The 21,255-nt window shown below is 38.4% G+C and overlaps 3 protein-coding genes across 4 annotated transcripts; all 3 read left to right on the top strand.

The window, feature by feature from the left end:
- The first annotated feature begins 798 nt into the window (after positions 1-798).
- On the top strand, positions 799-20,958 carry hoxd10a (homeobox D10a). Of its 2 annotated transcripts, none has more exons than XR_004898149.1 (2): positions 799-882; positions 20,245-20,365. XR_004898149.1 is itself a non-coding variant. In XM_031297250.1 (2 exons), exons 1-2 carry the CDS (start codon positions 18,758-18,760, stop codon positions 20,517-20,519), a joined length of 1,023 nt encoding a protein of 340 aa, XP_031153110.1. In that variant the 5' UTR covers positions 18,654-18,757; the 3' UTR covers positions 20,520-20,958. The 2 variants fall into 2 exon arrangements, 1 of the variants encoding a protein (XP_031153110.1); XM_031297250.1 differs by lacking the exon at positions 799-882 and adding an exon at positions 18,654-19,505 and having other exon boundaries at positions 20,245-20,958.
- Positions 7,393-9,702, top strand: hoxd12a (homeobox D12a). The gene is made up of 2 exons (XM_031297263.2): positions 7,393-7,976; positions 8,420-9,702. The coding sequence occupies exons 1-2, from the start codon at positions 7,421-7,423 to the stop codon at positions 8,656-8,658; spliced, it is 795 nt and encodes a 264-aa protein (XP_031153123.1). The 5' UTR covers positions 7,393-7,420; the 3' UTR covers positions 8,659-9,702.
- hoxd11a (homeobox D11a) lies at positions 13,394-15,419 on the top strand. The gene is made up of 2 exons (XM_031297239.2): positions 13,394-14,098; positions 14,659-15,419. The coding sequence occupies exons 1-2, from the start codon at positions 13,492-13,494 to the stop codon at positions 14,892-14,894; spliced, it is 843 nt and encodes a 280-aa protein (XP_031153099.1). The 5' UTR covers positions 13,394-13,491; the 3' UTR covers positions 14,895-15,419.
- Positions 20,959-21,255: the final 297 nt, after the last annotated feature.

The following is a 21,255-nucleotide window of genomic DNA, read 5'->3' as shown; positions in this document are numbered from 1 at the left end:
CTTTTATATATTTAACTGTTTTAACTGCTCTTCAATGTTTAATTTCTTATACTGCACTGTAACTTTTATTCTCATATTTTATCTGTTTTTAAATTTTTTAATCTGTTTTCATGTAAAGCACTTTGAATTGCCCTGTTGCTGAAATGTGCTATACAAATAATAAAGCTGCCTTGCCTTGCCTTGCCTTGCCTTGCCTTGCCTTGCCTTGCCTTGCCTTGCCTTGCCTTGCCTTGCCTTGCCTTGCCTTGCCTTGCCTTGCCTTGCCTTGCCTTGCCTTGCCTTGCCTTGCCTTGCCTTGCCTTTATATCCATACCTGTAACGATTAGGTGTGACTTGCCCCGCCCTAACAGGTGCAACAAAGCTAACAGCAGAGTCAAAGAGATGCCAATCAATTAGTGTGAACATGCCCACACAGTCCTAAGAAGAGGTCTAATTAGCCTAATGATTAAAATCATCTGTGTGTTTACCAAGGGTGTGCAGTGTCTTTAATATTTATTTGGTAGAACTAGCTTTCAAAGACATCAGCAGACATTCTGACTTGTCATAGCAGGAAAAGCAAAGTTGTTACTAATAACATTAGATGGCTCTGTTCTATTCAAGTGTCCAAGTTAGCAGTGGAATCTGAAGCAGGTAGAAGGAATTTAGCCATCATTAATTTATATTAACACCAATGCTTTTCCTACTGTGACATGTTAAAAGGTCTAGTGTGAAAAAGGCTTGTATAAGACCGTTTTAGACAATGTGCGATTACCTTGACTGTGTTTCCAGTGAGAGGTTGGGGGGGGGTTGCATTACAGGGCTGCATTGAGAGCCCCTTACAATAGGAGCTTACCTCTCTGAAGGCCTCCCTTTGGCATGGTACCCCTACATGCTCCCTGAAAGGTATGGCAGTCAGTGAAACAACTACTTGAGGTGGTGATATTCTTAGACATTGTTGAACAGTTAATGAGCTCAAGCAGGCACAAATGGATGGCAATGTTTAAATGTTGAAGTTTTGTCAATATAAATATCAGCCAGTAAAACTAAAATGTGATCCATATTCAGAATTACTAAAACCTAAACCCTTTTAGAATCATCGCTAATCATGGCAGTAAGTCCACATACGTTATATTTATGAAATGTTATGCATGTTATCTGGAGTAACATTGGAGTGATTCCTTTTTTTCTATGATTAACACTTTTTGGATTTGGATGAAAAAAAAAAAAAAAAAAAAAAAGATTACAGGGCATAATGGTTTATAAACATGCAAAAGGGGTTAAGTCAAAATCTGATTATTGAAATGTAAGATGCCCTGTTATTTATAAATCACCTGAAGTGGACATTAGGGCTGCTCGATTATGTACATTTTTTTTTATTGAAATCAGGATTATTCAACACAATTACTGATTAACTTTTGGAAAGATGTTGCATGCATTGAAAAACAGTGAAACAGTTCAACAAATCAACAGTGAAAACTGAATACTTTTCCTGTTCAAAATTTTGTTTTTCATTTCGAACACAAGACAAGATAAAAGATTTACTTGCAAAACGTAATAGTTGTTTTTTTCGATTACATTGTTTTTGTGATCTTAGGATCCGAAATCGTAATCGCGATTAAAATGCGATTAATTGCCCAGCCCTAGTGCACATGGTAGAAGAGGTTGCATTTATTTTGTTTCCAGACAGGAACAGGCAGAACTGACCCATTGCATAAACGGGCCAAGTTAAAAGTCCCTTTACTTATTAGCTCTTTACTTACCAGATTTACTACACAAACAATGCAGATATGATGTTCAGGGTCTATTAGATTGCAGACTGACTATATATTTCAATGATGTAGCCTGACATTAATCCACTTCACTCAGGAAGTTGACATGAAGAGGAGACGGATGAAAGATATTGTTTTGGTTTTCTAATACCTTTTATTCACAGTGTCCATAATTATCATTGACATGCCTTTACATCTCCTTATTTGGATAAAGCCAAACTATGGCCTGTTTGTGTTTTCTAAATGGTATTTTTAACACTTTGTAAGTAAGGTTCTGTGTGCTACGCTGTCCTTTTGCAAGTACTTTTGACTTTAAACAGTGGCCACTGCAATTTCTATAGTCCAAACAGTCATTAATAAACTATGGTTTATCTGTCAACAGGACATTACATGTATAGGCTAGATATGGAGACACCAGGAACTATATCCTAGAATCGAGACGAATTATACTGAAACACAATTTGTATCTTATTTTACATGTGTATGTAATGAGCTGTGGTTCAAATCAGTATGTAAATCTATGTGCAACTGTTGAATACAGTATGTGGTTGCAGAATAAATTCTATGTTATGCATTCATACACAATTTTATTTTTTCAGCACCAGTCTTCTGCTTCATGATCCCATACATACTCATTACAGGATGCATAGTATATTTATGATGTATGATGAGAGATGTGGAGTTGTAGCCTGTATGACTTGCTTATGGACAGCTGAGTGAGAGAACATCATTCCATAGATATTACATATTTTAGTTCCAATTCCCAAAAATATTTTTGAGAATCGTATTATTCTGATACAAAGAGAAGTAACTTGTCGGTGAAATGAAACACCGACAAATAATACAAATAGAGCTCAAGCATAGGCTTTTTTGTGTAATGAGTGACGCTCAAGCATATTGTCCTCCTCCTCTTAAGAAGGCTTTAATTTATTTGATTTGTAAATGAGATGAAGGCCTACCTCTGTTTCAAATACAAAGTGAGCTGAGTCCACTCATGAATCAAGTGTTTCAGTGTTCAATGCGAAATTAAGCTGTTGGGAGTTGCGTGCTAGTGCAGTTTTATGCTCTTGCTGGTCTCCAGACTTCTTTCCTTAAGTGAGAGCGCCATCTAGTGGCGACTTGATGTGCATGCAAACAAACAAATAACAGAACAGGGACCCAACGAACTGCCTCCACACACTAATCGCATTCAATCTTAAAAAATGAACATTACAATGATGCGGTAGATGTTTGTAAGTCGAACATTTATATATAGAGATAATTCATCACTGGAAGGCATAAACTAGCCAACATTAATATTCCCCATCCCCATTACGTCCAGCAGAACAGTGAAATAAATTGCATAGCCAATGTCTTCCCCTACTGCTTCACTCTGCGTCACTGAGTTAAATTAGAAAAACTGCCGAGTTAAAATATCATTATGCTGGCAATTAGCAAGATGCTCACTAGTAAGGTGACAGCATTTTTTTACAAAATAAAGTTAGTAAAATAGCCTATATTTTTGAGTGTAGGCTACATTTCCACAATCTCTCGTTTCTGTATTTTTTTAACTGAGGAAATATATTTGGTCGATTTCCTGCTTTCTCGGTTTTGTTATTCTAATTTTAGAGTAAAAATGAGACACTTATGGTGAGGTTAGCACGGAGTAAGAATTAGTAACTATACTCAACAATAGCGACACATTTCATATAGATAATTAGAAATGACTGTATAGGCCTACGTAGCCTATTAGCTTTGCGTTCATTATAAAGTGGTCCTTATTACAGCATCACTATTTTAGTAAACGCATTATCTAGTAGGCTATACTCCCAAGCAACTCATTATCTATTCAGACTGATTCCTGAGCTCCTTGTTTATTACTCATTTATTGGTACCTAAACAACCTGGTGATAATGTCTTTCAGCATACGTTGGTGCAAATTCAACTTGATTAAAAAGAAGTAGGGTACATTTGGGCTATTTAATCGACATTTTCCCTCCTGTGGATACAGACGCTCATTCTGTTCTTCTAGAGTTTGTGCCGAAGTGTCTCTTCAGTTTTATACAGGATATTTACTTTGAAAGCTGCCTCAATAAGCTCATATGAAACTCCAAAATGGGGGGTTTAATTGATAGGCTATACGTTCTAAAAAAATGTATCGCTTTTCTACACCTGGTTTTTCTTATGTGATATAATTCTGTTTCTATACCGTCATTTGCTTGTCAGATCTCTCGCATTCAAACAAATGTTCCGTTCCGACAAAAACTGATGTGGGCTATTCGATAAAAAGGCAATCCATAGCTCAGCCGAAATGTTTATACACATTAAGTAACCTGCTCTGTAAAACCCTAAGGGCCTTTAGTCTGTTACTTCTGAATAAGTCCCTCAGGCCCACATGGACAGAATTAGTTAGAAAGGAATTAGAAAACCTTTTTATATTTTTTTCTCATGCAAAAACTATATGCTTGTTGTAATCTGGACTTCTACATTCCTCTGTAAAATATAGGCTATTACATGGAATTCATCTATAAACCACTTTGGCTTCCACTCAAACATTGCTGAGATTTCAACACTCGGAATTCAAGGTAACATTTCTCAGCCCAGAGAACTTGAACGAGGGAAGCAGCAAGTTTATTACCAAGGACAATAGACGGCGGATAGCTTCCTTCAAAGGGCCTGGAAAACAACCAGACTGAAGCTCCTCAATTTGGCTCCTGACACCCAAACATGAAGGTCGAAGGAGCAGTAAATGACACTCAAACGGAACACTAAAACTTCGCCTAATTTTGTAATTGTGGGAGCCCATAAGACTAAATACTGCTGGCTTATAACGTCACGTAGAAAAACTTTTAAGCCTTTTATGTCCCAAAGACAAACTTCTGCATGATCTTTTTGAAGAGAAAATGTGACGCCGAGTTGGCGGAGCTCTGCACAGTTTGTGATAAAACACCACGGGGGAAATGGGCAGAAAAGCAAAACCGATTCAAATGAAAATGTGCCAGCCAAGAGGCGTGTTTAAGTTTAAGATGAAAGGATTGTGTTTATTTCCCTTCTTTCATTTGGGATTAGTTTGATCACAAGTTTGCTGATGCTATAAACACAAATAAGTTCTTTTTATTTAATTTAATTCATGCGGCTCACTATTTTTTTTACTTTATGGTGCGGCTACATGCGATTTAGACATGTTTTTACATATGGTAGTTAGGCCTGAATATTGGAAACACACTAAACAACATTTGAATATAGCTTAAATATGTGAAAAAAAGGTTATAAACAAAACTTAAAATATATTAATGAGCTAAAACAAACCCCTTTGCCATTAGCTTTCATCAGATAATGCAGTTAGTTGTGTAATAAGTTGTCTTTGTTTTTATTTTGTACATGCAGTATTTTATTTACTTTTATAATAAAATATTTCAGATTTAAACACCTATTGTTTGTCATTATTCTAGGCTAATTGCTTTTTCACATTATTGGAATAATACAAAGTTGTTGTTTTTCCATCTCTAAAATAAGCTATTATAAGCTTCATGTTTTGCCAGATGTTTTTTTTCTTCTTCAGTCAAACATACTATAATTTGCAAGAGACTTGCTGTGAACAGTAATTTGCAACAAACATACTTGGAACAATGATTTGCAACAAATACACGTTCATGTAATTTTCGCACTTATTCTTACCTTGACTGCTGATGTTGTTATGGGCACACTGCATTATCATATGGTCCCTCAGTCTGCCACAAACGCGTGCGCAGTTCCTCTACATAACTCCAGCGGTGACTGGAACTGCTGTTTAATTGCAGAATTAAGCAACTGACATACAATGAAAAGAGCAAGGACAGCATGGCAGGATGAAGACCATAATATATGAACTTATACTGCCACCTATTGGATTACAGCCGCAACTGCTCAAATGATTGCTTAATAGTGATTTTGAGAAACCTTTTAAACCCTAAACGTGTATTTTCAATCTCAGTGTGTTGGCTTTAGGCTGATTGGTTCTGTGGAAATAAATCACATAAGCCTGTTTGACCATGGACAAAATGTAGTCCGATTTGCAAGTTTTGTGTTATAATAAGCTATACTTATTTTATTGTGAAGTGATCAGTAACAATGAAACGTGTGATTAGAACAATCATCCTTAAATGCATTTTCTCACTATTGGATCCTTTGTGTGGAAAAAAAAAAAAACAACTGTTCCAACTCGTCTGTGTATTTTTGACACACACACACACACACACACACACACACACACACACACACACACACACACACACACACACACACACACACACACACACACACACACACTTACCTTAATCCTAGTGGGCATTGTACTACAGAAAACACTCTTCAATGATGCCACAAAAAATATCCAAATGCAGGCCTAATAATAGTGAGCAGGCTATCGGATGTAGTACTGTGTAATGGAAATATTATAGTGGTGATTATAAAATACACTACAGTTTACCAGATACACATTGTTAAGTCCCCATAGGACATATATTTCTTTAGGGCAGCACTGACATTATTTGATAGTAGCCTACACATAAGGCCATTTGACTATGCAGTAGACTATTTGATATTTAGAATTTAAATGTCACTGTTTTAAGTGTAATTTTTCTTTCTTTTGCAAGGGGAGATTATTTTTTGCGGGTTATTTCCATTTGACTGTGTCGTATAGGAGTGCCATGCCGAAGCTTTAGTACAGAGATGACTGTAATGTTCCTTTTTTTCCCTCCGGAAATCAAGACACTATCAACCTAAACCGCAGAAGTAGGCTAGATACGTTTATTTTAGGTAGGCTATGGCATTACAAATATAAGAAAATTAGGTCTATATAGAAACCTGCAGGTGGTAAACGCAGAAAAGTATTTTCAAACTAATTCGAGTTTCTGTAAAGTCGATGTGAATTTTCGAAATGCAGATATAGCCCATTTCATTAAATTGCTCACGTTGTCTTCAGTCCATATAGCTTCGAGGCAGACACGAATGAAGGCTACATTGTTTACAAGGGAGTGACCACACGAAAATCTAGGCTAATATAATGTAACCTAATACAATGGCCCTCTAATGAATGTGAAAAGCTTATTGTGGCATTGTTGAGATTGTGGGGAAAAGGGATTTTTATGACTTCTTTAAATGAACAGCTACCTGTCTACTGTGCTTTTATGGACTGTATTTTCTGCCAGTGTAAGAATTGTTTTAAACGTTACAGCCCAAAAAGTATTCTGTAGCCTTTCATTTGCACTGGAAGTATTTCTTAATGTATGCGGGCGTGCATTGTTTCGGGTCTCCTGTGGTGCATTTAAGGCCCTGCATTTACCCTTGTAGGCTACTATATGGGTCAGTCACCTTGTTATTCTTCCATGTCACAGCACAATGATACCACAAGAGATTCCACGCATGTGCTTTTAAAATAAGAGCCACGGACACTGAAATTGACATAAGCCAAAAATTCTATGATGATATTTCCAACTAAACAGATGGTTAGAATTGAACTTCATCCCCCACCCACTCAATACCTAAATATTTCCTCATGGAGTATTTTTGCTTTGCAGGACTGGGAGCAAGGGTGGGGCGGAACAACATATTTTGCATATCACGTGACGCTGTATTAACAAATCAACAATTACCTACCCTTTATTCTTCAGGAGTTGCTAAAAGGCTTGCAAGAAGCATTTGAGGAAAGCTCCATGGAAATGTGTGAGCGGAATCCCTTAAATCCCGGCTATGTTGGTTCTCTGTTGAATTTAACTCCCCCTGAGTCGCTGTATTTCTCCAACTTGCGGGGTAATGGAGCCCACATACCCGGGCTGCACCAGATCTCTTACAATAGGAGAGAGGTGTGCACGCTTCCGTGGACTTCAAGTTCGTGTACGTCAGGACCAGCAGCACCACCACAGAGCCGCGCCTTTGGAGGCTACTGTCCGCCGTTTCTGTCCAACTCGGTGTCTATAAATACTAACTCCAGCGGCCACGTCAAGGCGCATCTGGAGGAGTCAGCTCGATGCTTTCAGGTCACAAACCACAAGACAGAGGAGTCTGGCAGGCGTGATGAGGTTTACGCCGGGGAGCATGGGCCCTCCAGTGACCGAGGCTACTCAGACCTAGACAGCCGGTCTCACAGTTCTGCGGCCCAACTTGATCCCGATTCAGCAGGTCCACTAAATGTGAACGGCACCAAACAGGAGCAGAATCGCGTTCACCCATCATCTAGTCACTCATGCTCCAGGACGTCTTTCGCAGAAGGTTAAGTAGCCTATTTGATAGAACTATGTTGTTGCTTCAACTATTTTATAACACTAAGTACATGTGTGCTTCTTGTTGTCATATTTTATGAATCACTGTCACATAAATTCTATTGGCGAATATTGTTATATAGGAGTTAGTCATATGAACTCATGATGTCACACACAAACTGACTTTGTTATGGCCAGTTTACATCTCCTGTGGCATGATTATTATTTTAATATTCCTATCCTTATAGAGGCTATGGTTTATGGTAATATCAACCATATTTCGTCTATGTACAGTAGGCCAGCCCTCTAATATGTTATGGAACTATTTTTTATTTTTGTAAGATGTGAGCAACACTATAAGCAGTGCTATGGGGAGCAGTTAATTGCATTCAGTCTATTTGCAGTTGGTGTTAATTTAACGTATAAAACTTGTTTCTACCTCTGCTCCCTCAGGTGCCCCATGGTGCTCGTCACAAGTGAGAACCAGAAAGAAGAGAAAGCCTTACACTAAGCAACAGCTTAATGAACTTGAGAATGAATTTATGATGAATGAATTCATCAACAGACAGAAACGGAAAGAGTTGTCAGAAAAACTGGACCTGAGCGACCAACAAGTGAAAATATGGTTTCAGAACCGGAGGATGAAGAAGAAACGACTGATGATGCGCGAACATGCTTTCTCCGTGTACTGATGACCTTTGGACTTGATCATGACCAGCAGCGCACGGAACATGTGTTGTACCATGAATGTTGCAGCACATCACATGTGCACACACTTTTCGGTTTGTGGCATGAACTTGTATAGATAGGCTGTGTATAAAATGTTTATATCCCTGCCATGAGGCTACAGTTTGTATCCAGTCCCAAGTTCAGTGATATTAATAGTAATGAAAATGTATTGCAGATTAAGATATAATCGATTCATTTCTGATATTGAAATCAAATGTGCAGTATAGGCCCTGACTCCTGTCTGGCCTGTAGCCGCGGGATAATTAACCTTTAAACCTATGTTTCTTATCCAGCTCAAAAGTCTATCAAAACTATTAGCTATTTAAACAGGAATATGGTTCTATATGCGTTTGTGTATTTTGTATGCTGGCCTGCGCATGTGGTGTGGGCCTAATGTAGAAGCAAACAGTCAAGTTCATGTTTACGGACGGATACAACATTACGTTTTGCGAAATATATTATTAAATTGCATGTCTATTTCCTAATTGCTGTTATTAAATTGTTATTAAATGCTTGATTTGCCCCCATTTATTGTAAATCTGATTAAATGAGCCAAGTAATATTGTTTTTGTTCTATGGCCTCGACTCGATCTGTGGTGGAAAGTAACTGCGCTGCATTTAGTGCTATAAGGTATTTACTCCAAATGCCTGAAAAACAAGTGTTTGTGCACGACACATTCAGATGGTGTTGGTTTGAACAACCTTATAACTGTATTTAAATAAGAGTGTATTTTTGTTTTCAAACCTGTTTTTGTATTGTTATCCAAACAAATCAGATGCATCAGAATCACTCTTGCTCTGTAGGTCTATAAAATACATAACAAATTAAAAAAATGAATATAAATAATTTCGGATTTAACTCATGTATACATCATCACAGAAAGCATGTTATTTGTAAGGATACCGTTAGACTAGTCATCTTTTTACGCACGGACAAAGATTTTGTAAAATCGACGCAACATGCAGATGAATACATTTCTAAATGAAGAATTTTTAAATTACCTGAAGACGAGTGATTGTGCATCATGTAAATCATTTTATATTTTTGCCAGTATATTAAATGGCGAGTTAAACTTGTATAAGTATTCACGCTCACTGGTTGATCATTATATTTATCTTTAATCTCGATATGCAAGCAAAAGGTGTCAATAGTCTGCATCTCTTTCACCAAATTTGACTGATGATTTTAAAATAGAAGTCGAGAGGATTTCCTTTGGAGACATTTATGTTTTTTTTGGCTGCCTGTGGTGGTGGAAAGACCCGCGTATGCGTGTGTTACCTTTCACTAAAGAAATTCAATACTCCTCCCTTTATAAATCGATAATGAAAGGGAAATATGTGTTGCCTTTATTAAAAAGGCACTTTAATAACCTCCTAGTCTGCATCCAGCTATTCCTAAATGTTTGTCTTAACCTCTATCAAGCAGCTTAAAAAATGCATCTATTTTCACAGCCTGCACAACAAAATCACCGACTTTTTAGAAATATTATGTCAGAAACATCCACGTGCGTTTTGTTTAACTTATATTTGTGTATTTTTTTTCCATGTTAGTCGAATTGCATGTTCTTTAGCTTTACTCAGCGCTGACGCGTAATTCCTGCCCGCAAAACACACACACACACACACACACACACACACACACACACACACACACACACACACACACACACACACACACACACACACACAGTCATACCGTATGCATCCTTTATTTTGTAGTGATATTGAGTTCACTTTAAGCGCCAAAACATGGTTTATCTGTGCGTAATTTCAATTTTGTCGATGTGTGTGCTAAGTAATTGGGCCATTGTTTATATTATTTAGCACATTATATATATGTACCAGAACACTTTATTATTGTTTCCACATTGTGGATGAGAATTGTTAGGGCCTACAGGTCACAAGTGTTCAGTCTAGTTTTAAAGGCTCAAACTGCAACTATCAAAGAATTAGGCTACCAACCCCCAACACGCCAATAGGCTATAACTTTAGCCTACATGAACGTGAATCTATAAATGGAACCTCCCATCCATTATCACGTCATCTTCACCGCATCACTGCAACAAAACCATGCCACTGCAGCCATATTCAAATGTTAATGAAAGAAGGTTTCTAATCCAGTAATTTGTAATGAAACGAGATGGTTCTTCCATCCGTGACTGTTAGGCCTGTATATTGGAAAACAGATCTCTATTATTGTTCACACAATCAACACTGACACTCATATGCTGCAGGCCTGTTGTCCCAACTCGAGGTTTGTCTGTTTTTCAGCTTAAATCGCTAGTTTTTATTGCTCAGACTATTTTGAACTGCTACACTAAGTTTTCTATGCGTCAGATAGCCTACGGTTTCCTTCAATATAGGCTATTTGTTGCTTTATTGCTTCACTGCCAAACGCAGCCAGACAGCGTCATAGCTCCTTAAGATAGTTGGGGGGGCCAAAACAAAGTTAAGGTCAAGTTAGTTTGGCTTTGCATTGCTACTTCCCACAATGTTTAACACGAAGCTACGTTTTTGTGAGGATGTTGAAATTAGATTAGTAGGCTAATTATGAACAGTAAAGTAGCTTCTCGTTTATATTTGGTAAAATGGTTGTATTAAACGGAATATTACGCGCAACAAAACAGGCTAAGCCGCAGGACAATTTAAGTTGAATTTGAAGTTTGGTCTCTCAAAACTTTTAATTGTAACGTGAAAAACTGTAATTTAAAATGTTGAAGTGAAAATGTGAGTAATATTTTTTTTTTCTGAGCGCATATATGTATGTTAGTTAACGCTCAGAACAATAGATATTACACTTTACATTATATTTTAGAGCAAAAGTAGAACAACTGATCGAGGAATAATGATGATGATGATGATGATGATAATGGTAATAAAGGAGAATCTACACTTCAAAATGCGTTACAACAAACAGATAAATGGAAGCAATAAAAGCCATAACCTAAAAGAAACAGTCACATAAATGACAAGCAACAAGTCGCCTTAACTTTGTTGGAGAACTTGAGAAAATGTAGTCATATTTTTTAGCATTTCACTGCAATACTCTTGGTTGTTGGTGATGGCTAAAGATGTGTTTTTTTCTCGCTCTCTGTAAACTGCGCGTCGGATGAAGATAAATTAGCAATTTTCACCCTCATTTTTATGAATAAACACAAACTTTGTTTTGCACGGTGTTAACTGCCTGAGGCTTTTCCACGTGTTCAAGTGTGGTAAAGGTTGAAAACGAAGAACCCGACCACAGAGCTGATTTTACCCCCAATAACAATAAACCCAGTCGCCTTGAAGCTCCTTATACAATGCGTGTGACCTTCAGGCTTAAAGCAGTGAAGAATCTATTTGTCCTCTGACTACAATACTGGCCTTCAGACTGCGTTTTACTGATGCACAATTAGCACGATAGTTTTGAGTTTCAACTGTCCAGCATCGGGCCGGCAAAAACTATGAAGTGCTTGGCTTGATTTTCTTTAATCTTTTTTCTTCCCTTTCCTACTTTCATACATTAATAAAATAAAGTATGAAAATCATACTCACCATGGCAAACAGAAAATATTGATGAAGGCTTGAAGGCGTGTATCCGTTTACCAGTGTTCACCACCGAGAAGATCTCGGGGCCTAAACTCTGCAGGCATGGGCATGGCTGCTTTCGTGCAATAAAATGATTTGGGTGCAGAGGCTTGTTGGTAAATGCTTGGTGGACATCACCTAGACCACAGACGGTCAAAGCCAGTTGTTTTGGACTTGGCCATGCTGAATGTGCTTAGTGATTCATGTTTGCGATTGACTTAGCTTATGTTTTTGAAATCAACTTTCCTGCATTTTGCAATAGCATACCGTGGGCTGTTTTATTTGGCTGTTTTCACGCGCGTTCATCTGCTTTTATTATTAATGTGTAACAAATGAAAAAACAAGCTGGATATAATACTTTAACATTTAAATACAAAGAGTTTAAAGTTGAGGTACACACGGGCTTGGCTGTATGCTTTGCAGTATCATTTACAATAGCACAGTGGTTTGTGGTCTTGTTATTTCTTTTGTGGCGCGTGAGCCTTTTCGCACCGTGTTGCAGGCCAAGATAATTGTATCTGACAATATTTTTTTTGCTGTGTATTTACATGTCTTCCAACCATCATAGTGCTCAGTGATTATACGCAATGAACCCTAAAATGTATTTGCATAAAAAACAACTTAATGACACGCTTGTGAATCCCGCAGGCTTCTGGTTTGACTGTGCAGCGGAAGTGCAGACACGGTGGCCTTGGTGCCATTTTCCTCAAGCTTTGCATTGAATTCGGAGGTCAACTTCAATGTTTCCTAACTGTTGCTACAAAGACACGCTGCCTACTCCAAAGTGCGCAAATATATGGACGATTGAGCGCGTGCGGCTGTCATTACATGTCATTATACAATGACGATGATGCTGTAAAGCTTTCAATTAAATACTCCAGCGGTGGTTCACAAATTTCTTTTTCCGTAAGCTATAGGGTAAGAAGGCTGGAGAGGAGTTTCCTCTGCAGCCAGGGAGCCAATGAAGTCTCTTGCATGCGCTCACATGAGTTTCTCCGGACAGTTTTTAATGACTGATATTGATGTATGGTAATTTCTTGGCTAGATCACATGACACAATTACCTCAAGAATCGATCAAGATGTATTGCAGGTCTGCCTACGTTTCCGATTTTCTCTCCCTGGCGGGGTCTTTCCACGCGCCTGTGGTGCTATAGATGGACAAAGTTTAACACAGTCAAGCTGCCAATTCCTCTCCTCTGTTGCAAAGAGGCAAAGAGGAAGAAGAGATATGACGGAATACGATGATCGCAGCTGTGCGTCAAATATGTATTTACCGAGCTGTACTTATTACGTTTCGACGCCCGATTTTACATCAGTCTCCTCCTTTTTACCGCAGACTACTTCGTGTCAGATTAATTTCCCCTATTCTCCCAACATAGCCCAAGTCCAACCTGTCCGAGAAGTCGCTTTCAGGGATTATGGACTGGACCATCCCAGCAAATGGCACTACAGGGGCAATTACGCTTCTTACTACTCAACGGACGAGATAATGCATCGGGACTTGATCCAGTCCACCAGCAGCAGGGCGGATGTGATATTCAAAAACGAGTCGTTGTACGGCCACCACGGGGGGACGAGCTCGCCGTGCAATTTCTTCACCGGTGTCGGCCGAAATGGGGTTCTCCCACAGGGCTTTGACCAGTTTTTGGACAATCCTAACTCGGACAAGCCCAACGCGGAGCTCCCCAAACAAAAGACAGACTCTGCTGCTCCCGGAGATGCTGCGAATAACAATCAGGCTTTAAGCAAACTAGAGCAGCACAAAGCTGACCCGAGCGGGAGCGCCGACGAGGACTCATCCTCCAACTGCGGCGACAAGAACAACAAGCAACAGAGTAAGTATTCTCCTCTTTGTCTTGGATATAAAGTGTGCAAGTTAGACAAAAGCGCGTCTGAACTGCGCTGTGTCCACCTCCGTGGCCGTCCAGGGTTATGTGCCTCTTTATAAGCATGCAAAAGATTTTATATCCCTATAAGGTTTAGTTTACGGTTGTAAAGATATTTACAATGGGGAAACCGTTAAGTTATAGTTTAAAGGTTGGCTTGTGTCTGACAACAACAATGTGTTGTTGGAAGGGATTTGTATTGCTAGAGAATTCAAGAAATCCGTTTTTATGAAAGTGTATTTCATCGGTAATAGGTAATGGTGTGCAAGACTTTTAGGGAATGCAATACCTACATACACTAACCTATACATCAAATCAGTGCAGTAGTAGTTGTAAGTTCATATTAATGCAAATTCCGCTGTTTCTCTCATTGTGTGTGTGGCGCAGAGCGAGGCCTTTGTGCACAAATAAATGGATAAATACATGTATCTGTCAACCTGTTAACTGCATTGTAGTCTACATTTTAGTACTTGATCTTCAATTTTTCTCGTTTTCTTTTTCTTGCGCAGGTTCATCAACCAAGTCCAGGAAGAAGAGGTGTCCTTACACCAAATACCAGATCCGAGAACTTGAACGAGAGTTTTTCTTCAACGTGTACATTAACAAAGAGAAGCGACTTCAGCTGTCCAGGATGTTAAACCTGTCCGATCGGCAGGTGAAGATTTGGTTTCAGAACAGAAGAATGAAAGAGAAAAAGCTGAACCGCGACCGCCTTCAGTATTTTACTGGGAATCCTTTATTCTGATACCTGACATTACACACACACACACACACACACACACACACACACACACACACACACACACACACACACACACACACATATTTTAAAGACTGGTCTCCTCTGCATATTTGAATCCTCGTAATCCTGTCTAAAAAGTTCATTTTACCTAATTTTGGCATTTGCAGATGCCTTATTTTTACAAACAATTTCTGCATCTATTTATTTGTGTTCACATATTTTCGCGTTATTGGCAACAAATATTCCAGCAAAGCGCGAGCTGTGCTTTGAAATTATTTATATAAAATATATGTAGGCTTCTTCCTTGTGAAATGTCCATTTATACGTCGCATGTAATGCACGTTGTGGTGTGAAATAAAGTAGACACGACAAATGTTTTATGATAGTCACGAAACTTGTCACATGAACTTATCCACAACTAACAAAAACAACACGAGAAAAGGTTTTTTTTTTTTTACTTCTAAAGATTCATCAATGGAGAAATTTGGCGCTTGCAGGCCTGTATAATCCTGTTATTTCCTCTGCTTTCAAACACTGGATTGTTTACTAAACCTTGAACCGTCTAGACAGTATAATAAACTTAGCTGTAAATGTCTAAATAAGGGGGCTATTGAACGTGTCCCAACCCAACCCCCAGACCAAAGTAGTTTTACTCCATAGCTACAAATGTTTGGAGAATTCAAGAGATTTCTGCACATCCCGTCCATATTTAGCTCCTTTTGACATGTTGGGACACATGTAGTTGTTAGCTGGGATACAATGATGATATTCTAACAAGGACCGCCATAAAATATAAGTAATATTTTATTTGGGCTTTGACGCCAATTAGATCTGCTGCGAATGAGAAATATTGTAATTATTCAATTTAATCTTCAATCTTTTTTTTTTTTTTTTTTTTAATCTTGATTTAATGCAGGCGAAACGTTTCCATCTTTGTGCAGCTCCACTGTACACTGACCACAGGCTGAGTGCCATGCTTTACCTCAGTAGTGTATATCTGTTATTTTTATGATCAAAGGGGCGGAGTAAATAAACGCATTCATTCCACACAAACAGTCGCTTTATTATATCATTCATGTGATTATTTTTACTTTAGCTCTATGCAGAAACAATTACACCCCTTGTTTTCAGCTTCTTTTATGAAAAAATAAGTTTGGAGGTTAATATAATTTCATTTGTGTTGCATCACATCTACACTTATTTCCCAAAAACGCTATTATAAAACTGAGGTTTCATTAAGCGTTTAATTGGGTTGTCACCATATCCTACAGTGAAATTGCATTTCCAACTGTGTAGGGCATTTCACTTTGCTTCTCGTTGTGTCCACATGAGGGCAGACTTGCAGCTTTGTGTGTAAATGGAAATGCAGAGTTCAGCCAAATTTAACATCCAACCTGCATGAAAAGCATTCAGTGTCCTAGTAATCCGTTCAACACAGGTTTTGTTTACATTCTTATTTCATTCTAACTCCATCCAGTGGCCCGAATTATGTTTTGATTTCAACAGATTGTATTTTTTTTTATTTAAAAATGATTAAATACAAAATCCCTTTTTTAAATCAAATCATTCAACAGTAGCCTACAGGCTAGTTCGTTTCAAGAAAACAATAACAGTTAGTCTAAATACACAATATGTAGGCTATTACAGTCAGTGCAGTTTAATCGATGCAACTCCTGTGTCTTCCAGACCGCAATTATATTTACAAGTCAAGTGTTTCTGAAAGGACAAACTAAATAAATATTTCTACTCCTGTCTTTTAATCTTTACCTGAAGGCCGCACAGCCTTAGGCCACTGCAATCTCTCTCTACAGACTCCAGATATTGTGGGGGATTATTGAGAAAATGTGCTTTACATTTGCTTTCATTTGATTTCATGTTGCAGTTGTACTTGCTATTAAATGATCGTTCATCTGTGTCTGGCTATTTGCTCTTAAAATATAAGAGTTATTACCAAAAAGGAAAGTTTTACCTGAAACTACAACAATGTCGGTGTCTTTTTTCGATTAACTCCACCCTTATTTTATTATTTTATGCGCTTTTCTGTTTGAAATATTCGTGGATCTCCTGGTTTATTATTGTTATTATTATTTTTAATATTATTGCATAATCCGAGGTCCAATTAGTTTTTTTTTCCACTTTTACGGTACATTGTGTGCATATATGAATTTATTATAGCCTACCTGGAGAATATTACTACCATATTAAAAAGATTTTTTTTTTTTTTCAAATGAGTGCGTCACATGATATGCAAAATATCCTATTGTTATATTTGAGCAATTGCCATTATAAGAAACATGATAATTAAAACAAAATGTTGTCAGATGTTAAATGCTATTTTTTTCTTCCTTTAGGCTAAAATAACCGAACGTGGTATACCGATGAATGTATTTTCTACACAAATGCAGTGATTAAATTTGGGTTAACAAGCCTTTATTTTGTTGTTTGTGAATCCTGTGATGTTGAGATGATTTGCATTGATGATTGAGATGCTATTTACAACCACCTGTAAATATAAGAGCCTTGAAGACATACACAACCTCTCAAACAAGTTGTAGGATTATTCAAAGTTTATCGCATAAATACCAAATACATCATTATTTCAAGTTGTGTGCTGTGTATTTGTAAACACCTGTAGGAGCGTTGCAATTATTTTGGCCTAACATCTGATTTTCGGTCGAAGGATATTTCCAGGTCCAATGTGTGTCCCCCCCCCCCCTCAGTTTCACAGGCACACTGTTTATCTTGCACACATTTGCCATCCTTGCAGACAAAAACAATGGAGCCCTGAGCAAAATAATTCCCAGCCCATACACTGCCAGGTTTTTATTTTGAACATCGGAAATACCTCTGAAAAATACAGATAATGTGCTTAATAATAATCTGTGCAAATAATAAAGACCATTTTCTATCCGTCATGGAGTTTATTTGAGAGGTAAAGCCTTGCAGGGTCATAATGTTGACCTTCATGCACACAGAGCTCCTAGCCTAGCTCAATTTAAATGTGTGAATGGTGCATTTTACCTTATACATCCCTTATGTTGTTGCTGACATGTTCTAATCTAAATTACCATTTCTTGCATCGAATGGTTTGATGCCGTTTTATTACAAAAACGAAACAGGACCCCGTTTAATTATTTGTAATATAAGAGCAAGAAATAAAACAAACCTCAAAATCTGAAATAATGGGGAAAAAAACTGCAGCAAAAACAGCAAACGGGTATATGTAAATCAATTTGTCATCTTTATTCTGTTTTCAATTATTTAAATTCAAAGATATTAGAAACAGTAAAATAGACTTGCGAAATACATTTAGTGTGAGCTCTGTTGTTGATGTGAATGGTTGATATGAATACAAGCAAACATTAAATTCAGTAGAGATGGTTACATTCTTTCAGACAGTCTGCAGTTGTCGCCTATATGCGCCATAGGCAGCATTTAACACGCACACATACACACTCCCTTTCCTCGGTCTCTCACACAAAGACACATATATCCTCTGAAGCATTGAACTCATTTAAAACATGTCATAGAGCTTCAATTGTTACACACGTCAGATCCAAATGAAGGTGGACTGTTTTCTGATGAATCGTCTTTAAAAATCTGATTGTTTCAGTTTTTGGTTGAACAGTCTCTGTTAAGTCCAAATTTCAAGTCCGTGTTGTAGGTGTCGCTGTTGACCACGTCTGCATCCGCAGTGCTAGTGTGTGTGCAGGGAGAGGAGGCTGCGTCTCAAGGCCATTTTCAAATCTCATTGGTGGGCTTGTCATGTGGTCGGGAGGCATCCTGACTTACGCGGAGATTGTTTTTCCTAGATATGTCAGCTTACAAAGGACATCTCTCTCCTCTAAAGAACTTAACACCCCAAAATGTCCTTTCCCAGTAGCTCTCCTGCGGCAAACCCATTTTTAGTGGACTCGTTAATTGGTGCATGCAGGTCGGACAGCTTTTACTCCAGCAGCAACATGTACATGCCGTCTGGCTCACAAATGGGAACTTACGGAATGCAAACCTGTGGACTCCTGCCGTCTTTCGGCAAAAGAGGGGAGGTCAACCACCAAAACATGGGCATGAATGTCCACTCGTACATACCTCAAATAGATAGCTGGACTGATCCGAATAGACCCTGCAGAATAGAGCCGTCCAGTCAGATGTCAAACTGTACATTTTCACAGAGCATAAAGGAAGAGAGTAACTGCTGCATGTACTCCGATAAGAGAGTACAACATGTCAGCTCGTCAGATGTCCCCGTATATTCTAACGTTATTTCCGAGTCTTGTTCTGTTGATGGTCCCGAGATCCCGGTTCCGGGCTATTTCAGACTGAGCCAAACTTATGCGAATGGGAAACATCAGGAAAACTACTGCCATGAGCCGCCGAGTCCAAACCCAACACTGATGCAGCTCAGCCGGGTCACCCCGAAACCGCAGTCCTCCTCGGCGCCTTCTAATTTTACAGAGGTTGAAAAGAAAAGTGACGACGTCCCTCAAAACCCCGAGACCTCAAGGACACCGGTCCCCGCAGAAAGCCCGGATCTAAAGTCCAGCTCCGGGGAGAAAAGCTGCTCCATGGAAGCCTCTGTGTCCAGTCCTGAACTGCTTCAGAAGGAGGGGAAAGGTGGGTTGGCTACAATGAAAGCTTTTATCTTGTGGCGCTGCAGTGCTGAGAAGGCTCCAGCATCATAAAACCAAGTATAAAACACAAACAACCCTAAAGTCGTAATGTTTAATGAGAGTCTTTCTCAGGTTGCAGTAATGGGCAACAGTGAATGGTTTTACCATGCAGCATGCAGACTGTGTCCTTCTTTGCTCAGATAAATGTAAATTCAAATAATGTGCATTTAAAAAAACTTCACTTTCTTTATATTTTGGCTTATTGAACGGTTTTAACATGATTGCCATATTTGTTGCATGAATGCAAAATGTAATCACTCCATGGAGCTTCCCGAATTGGCTTATTTGCAGCTGTGTATTCTGAATATGAGTCTGTATCTTTAACTAGAACATGACAAAACCAGTGTTTGAAATTCACTTTAAAGTTGATAATTGTAACAATTTAATCGAACATGTTAATACATTTTAAACTAAATAGAATGTATTTATTGATCATGTTTCAAGCTGTATAAAGGTGTCATCCTGGTGCGCGTTTTCATCAGTTGGGGGTTTTCATTTAATGCATCTTTTAATAGTGGTGTCATAGGCTACGTGACTAATAACATTCCCTGCATTTTATTTATTCTGGGAAAACATTTATATCGTGTGTTATTTCCCAGAGGTAAAATCCAAAGCAGTAGGTAAGAGTTTGTTCAAGCTGAATCGCTGAATGACTGAATGTCTCTAATTTTGATTGTTTACAGACTGCAAAGGCGACACGCCGACAAGCAACTGGTTAACTGCAAAAAGTGGGAGAAAGAAAAGATGTCCCTACACAAAGCACCAGACCTTGGAGTTGGAGAAGGAGTTTCTCTTCAATATGTATCTGACCCGAGAGCGCCGCCTAGAGATCAGCAGGGGCGTCAACCTGACCGACAGGCAGGTCAAGATCTGGTTTCAGAACCGCAGGATGAAACTGAAGAAAATGAACAGAGAAAACCGCATCCGTGAACTGACCTCAAATCTCACCTTTTCGTGAGCGTGCATGTGTCTGTGGTTAGCTGTCTTTTATTTCCTCTCATCTTCAGTTTGATGCTTTATTGGCATTGGACGTGTATCTTCAATTTCAACGAAACTGTGACTATGTATAAGCCAATTTTAGTACTTTGGGTGGCGTCGTGTATTTGTTTTATTTGATCAGGGTAACACTTTTTGGTCTTAAATTATTGGAAAAGTAGATTTCCTCCTTGTAGCCTGTAGACATGGATATTCTATTGTGTCGCGATGGCGAGCTGGAAAAGAGTTACTCCTATTTTCAGTCATGAAAGCACATTTCTTGTCATGTAGTGCAACATTTGTTTTACAGTAAGTGCAAGCCATTTGCTCAACAGTGTAATGTTTCTATGGCTCAAAACGATGTTAATCTGTGAATTGATTGCATGTTTGTGGCATGTATCTTAATAAATTATCAAATAATATTGTTTTGTGTTTGATATGCTATCAAAGTATCTGGTCTACAAGTATTTGTTATTAGTGTCTAGGCCTATATCACCGTGGAAATCTTCGGTATTAGCCTATTTGCATCGACGCAGGCATTAGTTTGCATAAAACGGTTACGAAGAGAGGAAAAGAAAGAAAAATAGGTTGTATCTTCCAAACGAGCTGCACGTTAGCTACTGCAAGAAAATAAATGCTGTTCTAAAAATGTTCCTATTGTATTTCTAATTTGACTAAATTTGAGTTTAATTGTTTCCAACATGAGCTGATGATAAGCC

This window comes from Sander lucioperca, chromosome 8 (assembly GCF_008315115.2).
Source record: "Sander lucioperca isolate FBNREF2018 chromosome 8, SLUC_FBN_1.2, whole genome shotgun sequence".
NCBI lineage: Eukaryota > Metazoa > Chordata > Actinopteri > Perciformes > Percidae > Sander > Sander lucioperca.
The sequence above is the reverse complement of the archived record's forward strand: the minus strand, read 5'-3'. Positions and strand labels throughout refer to the sequence as shown.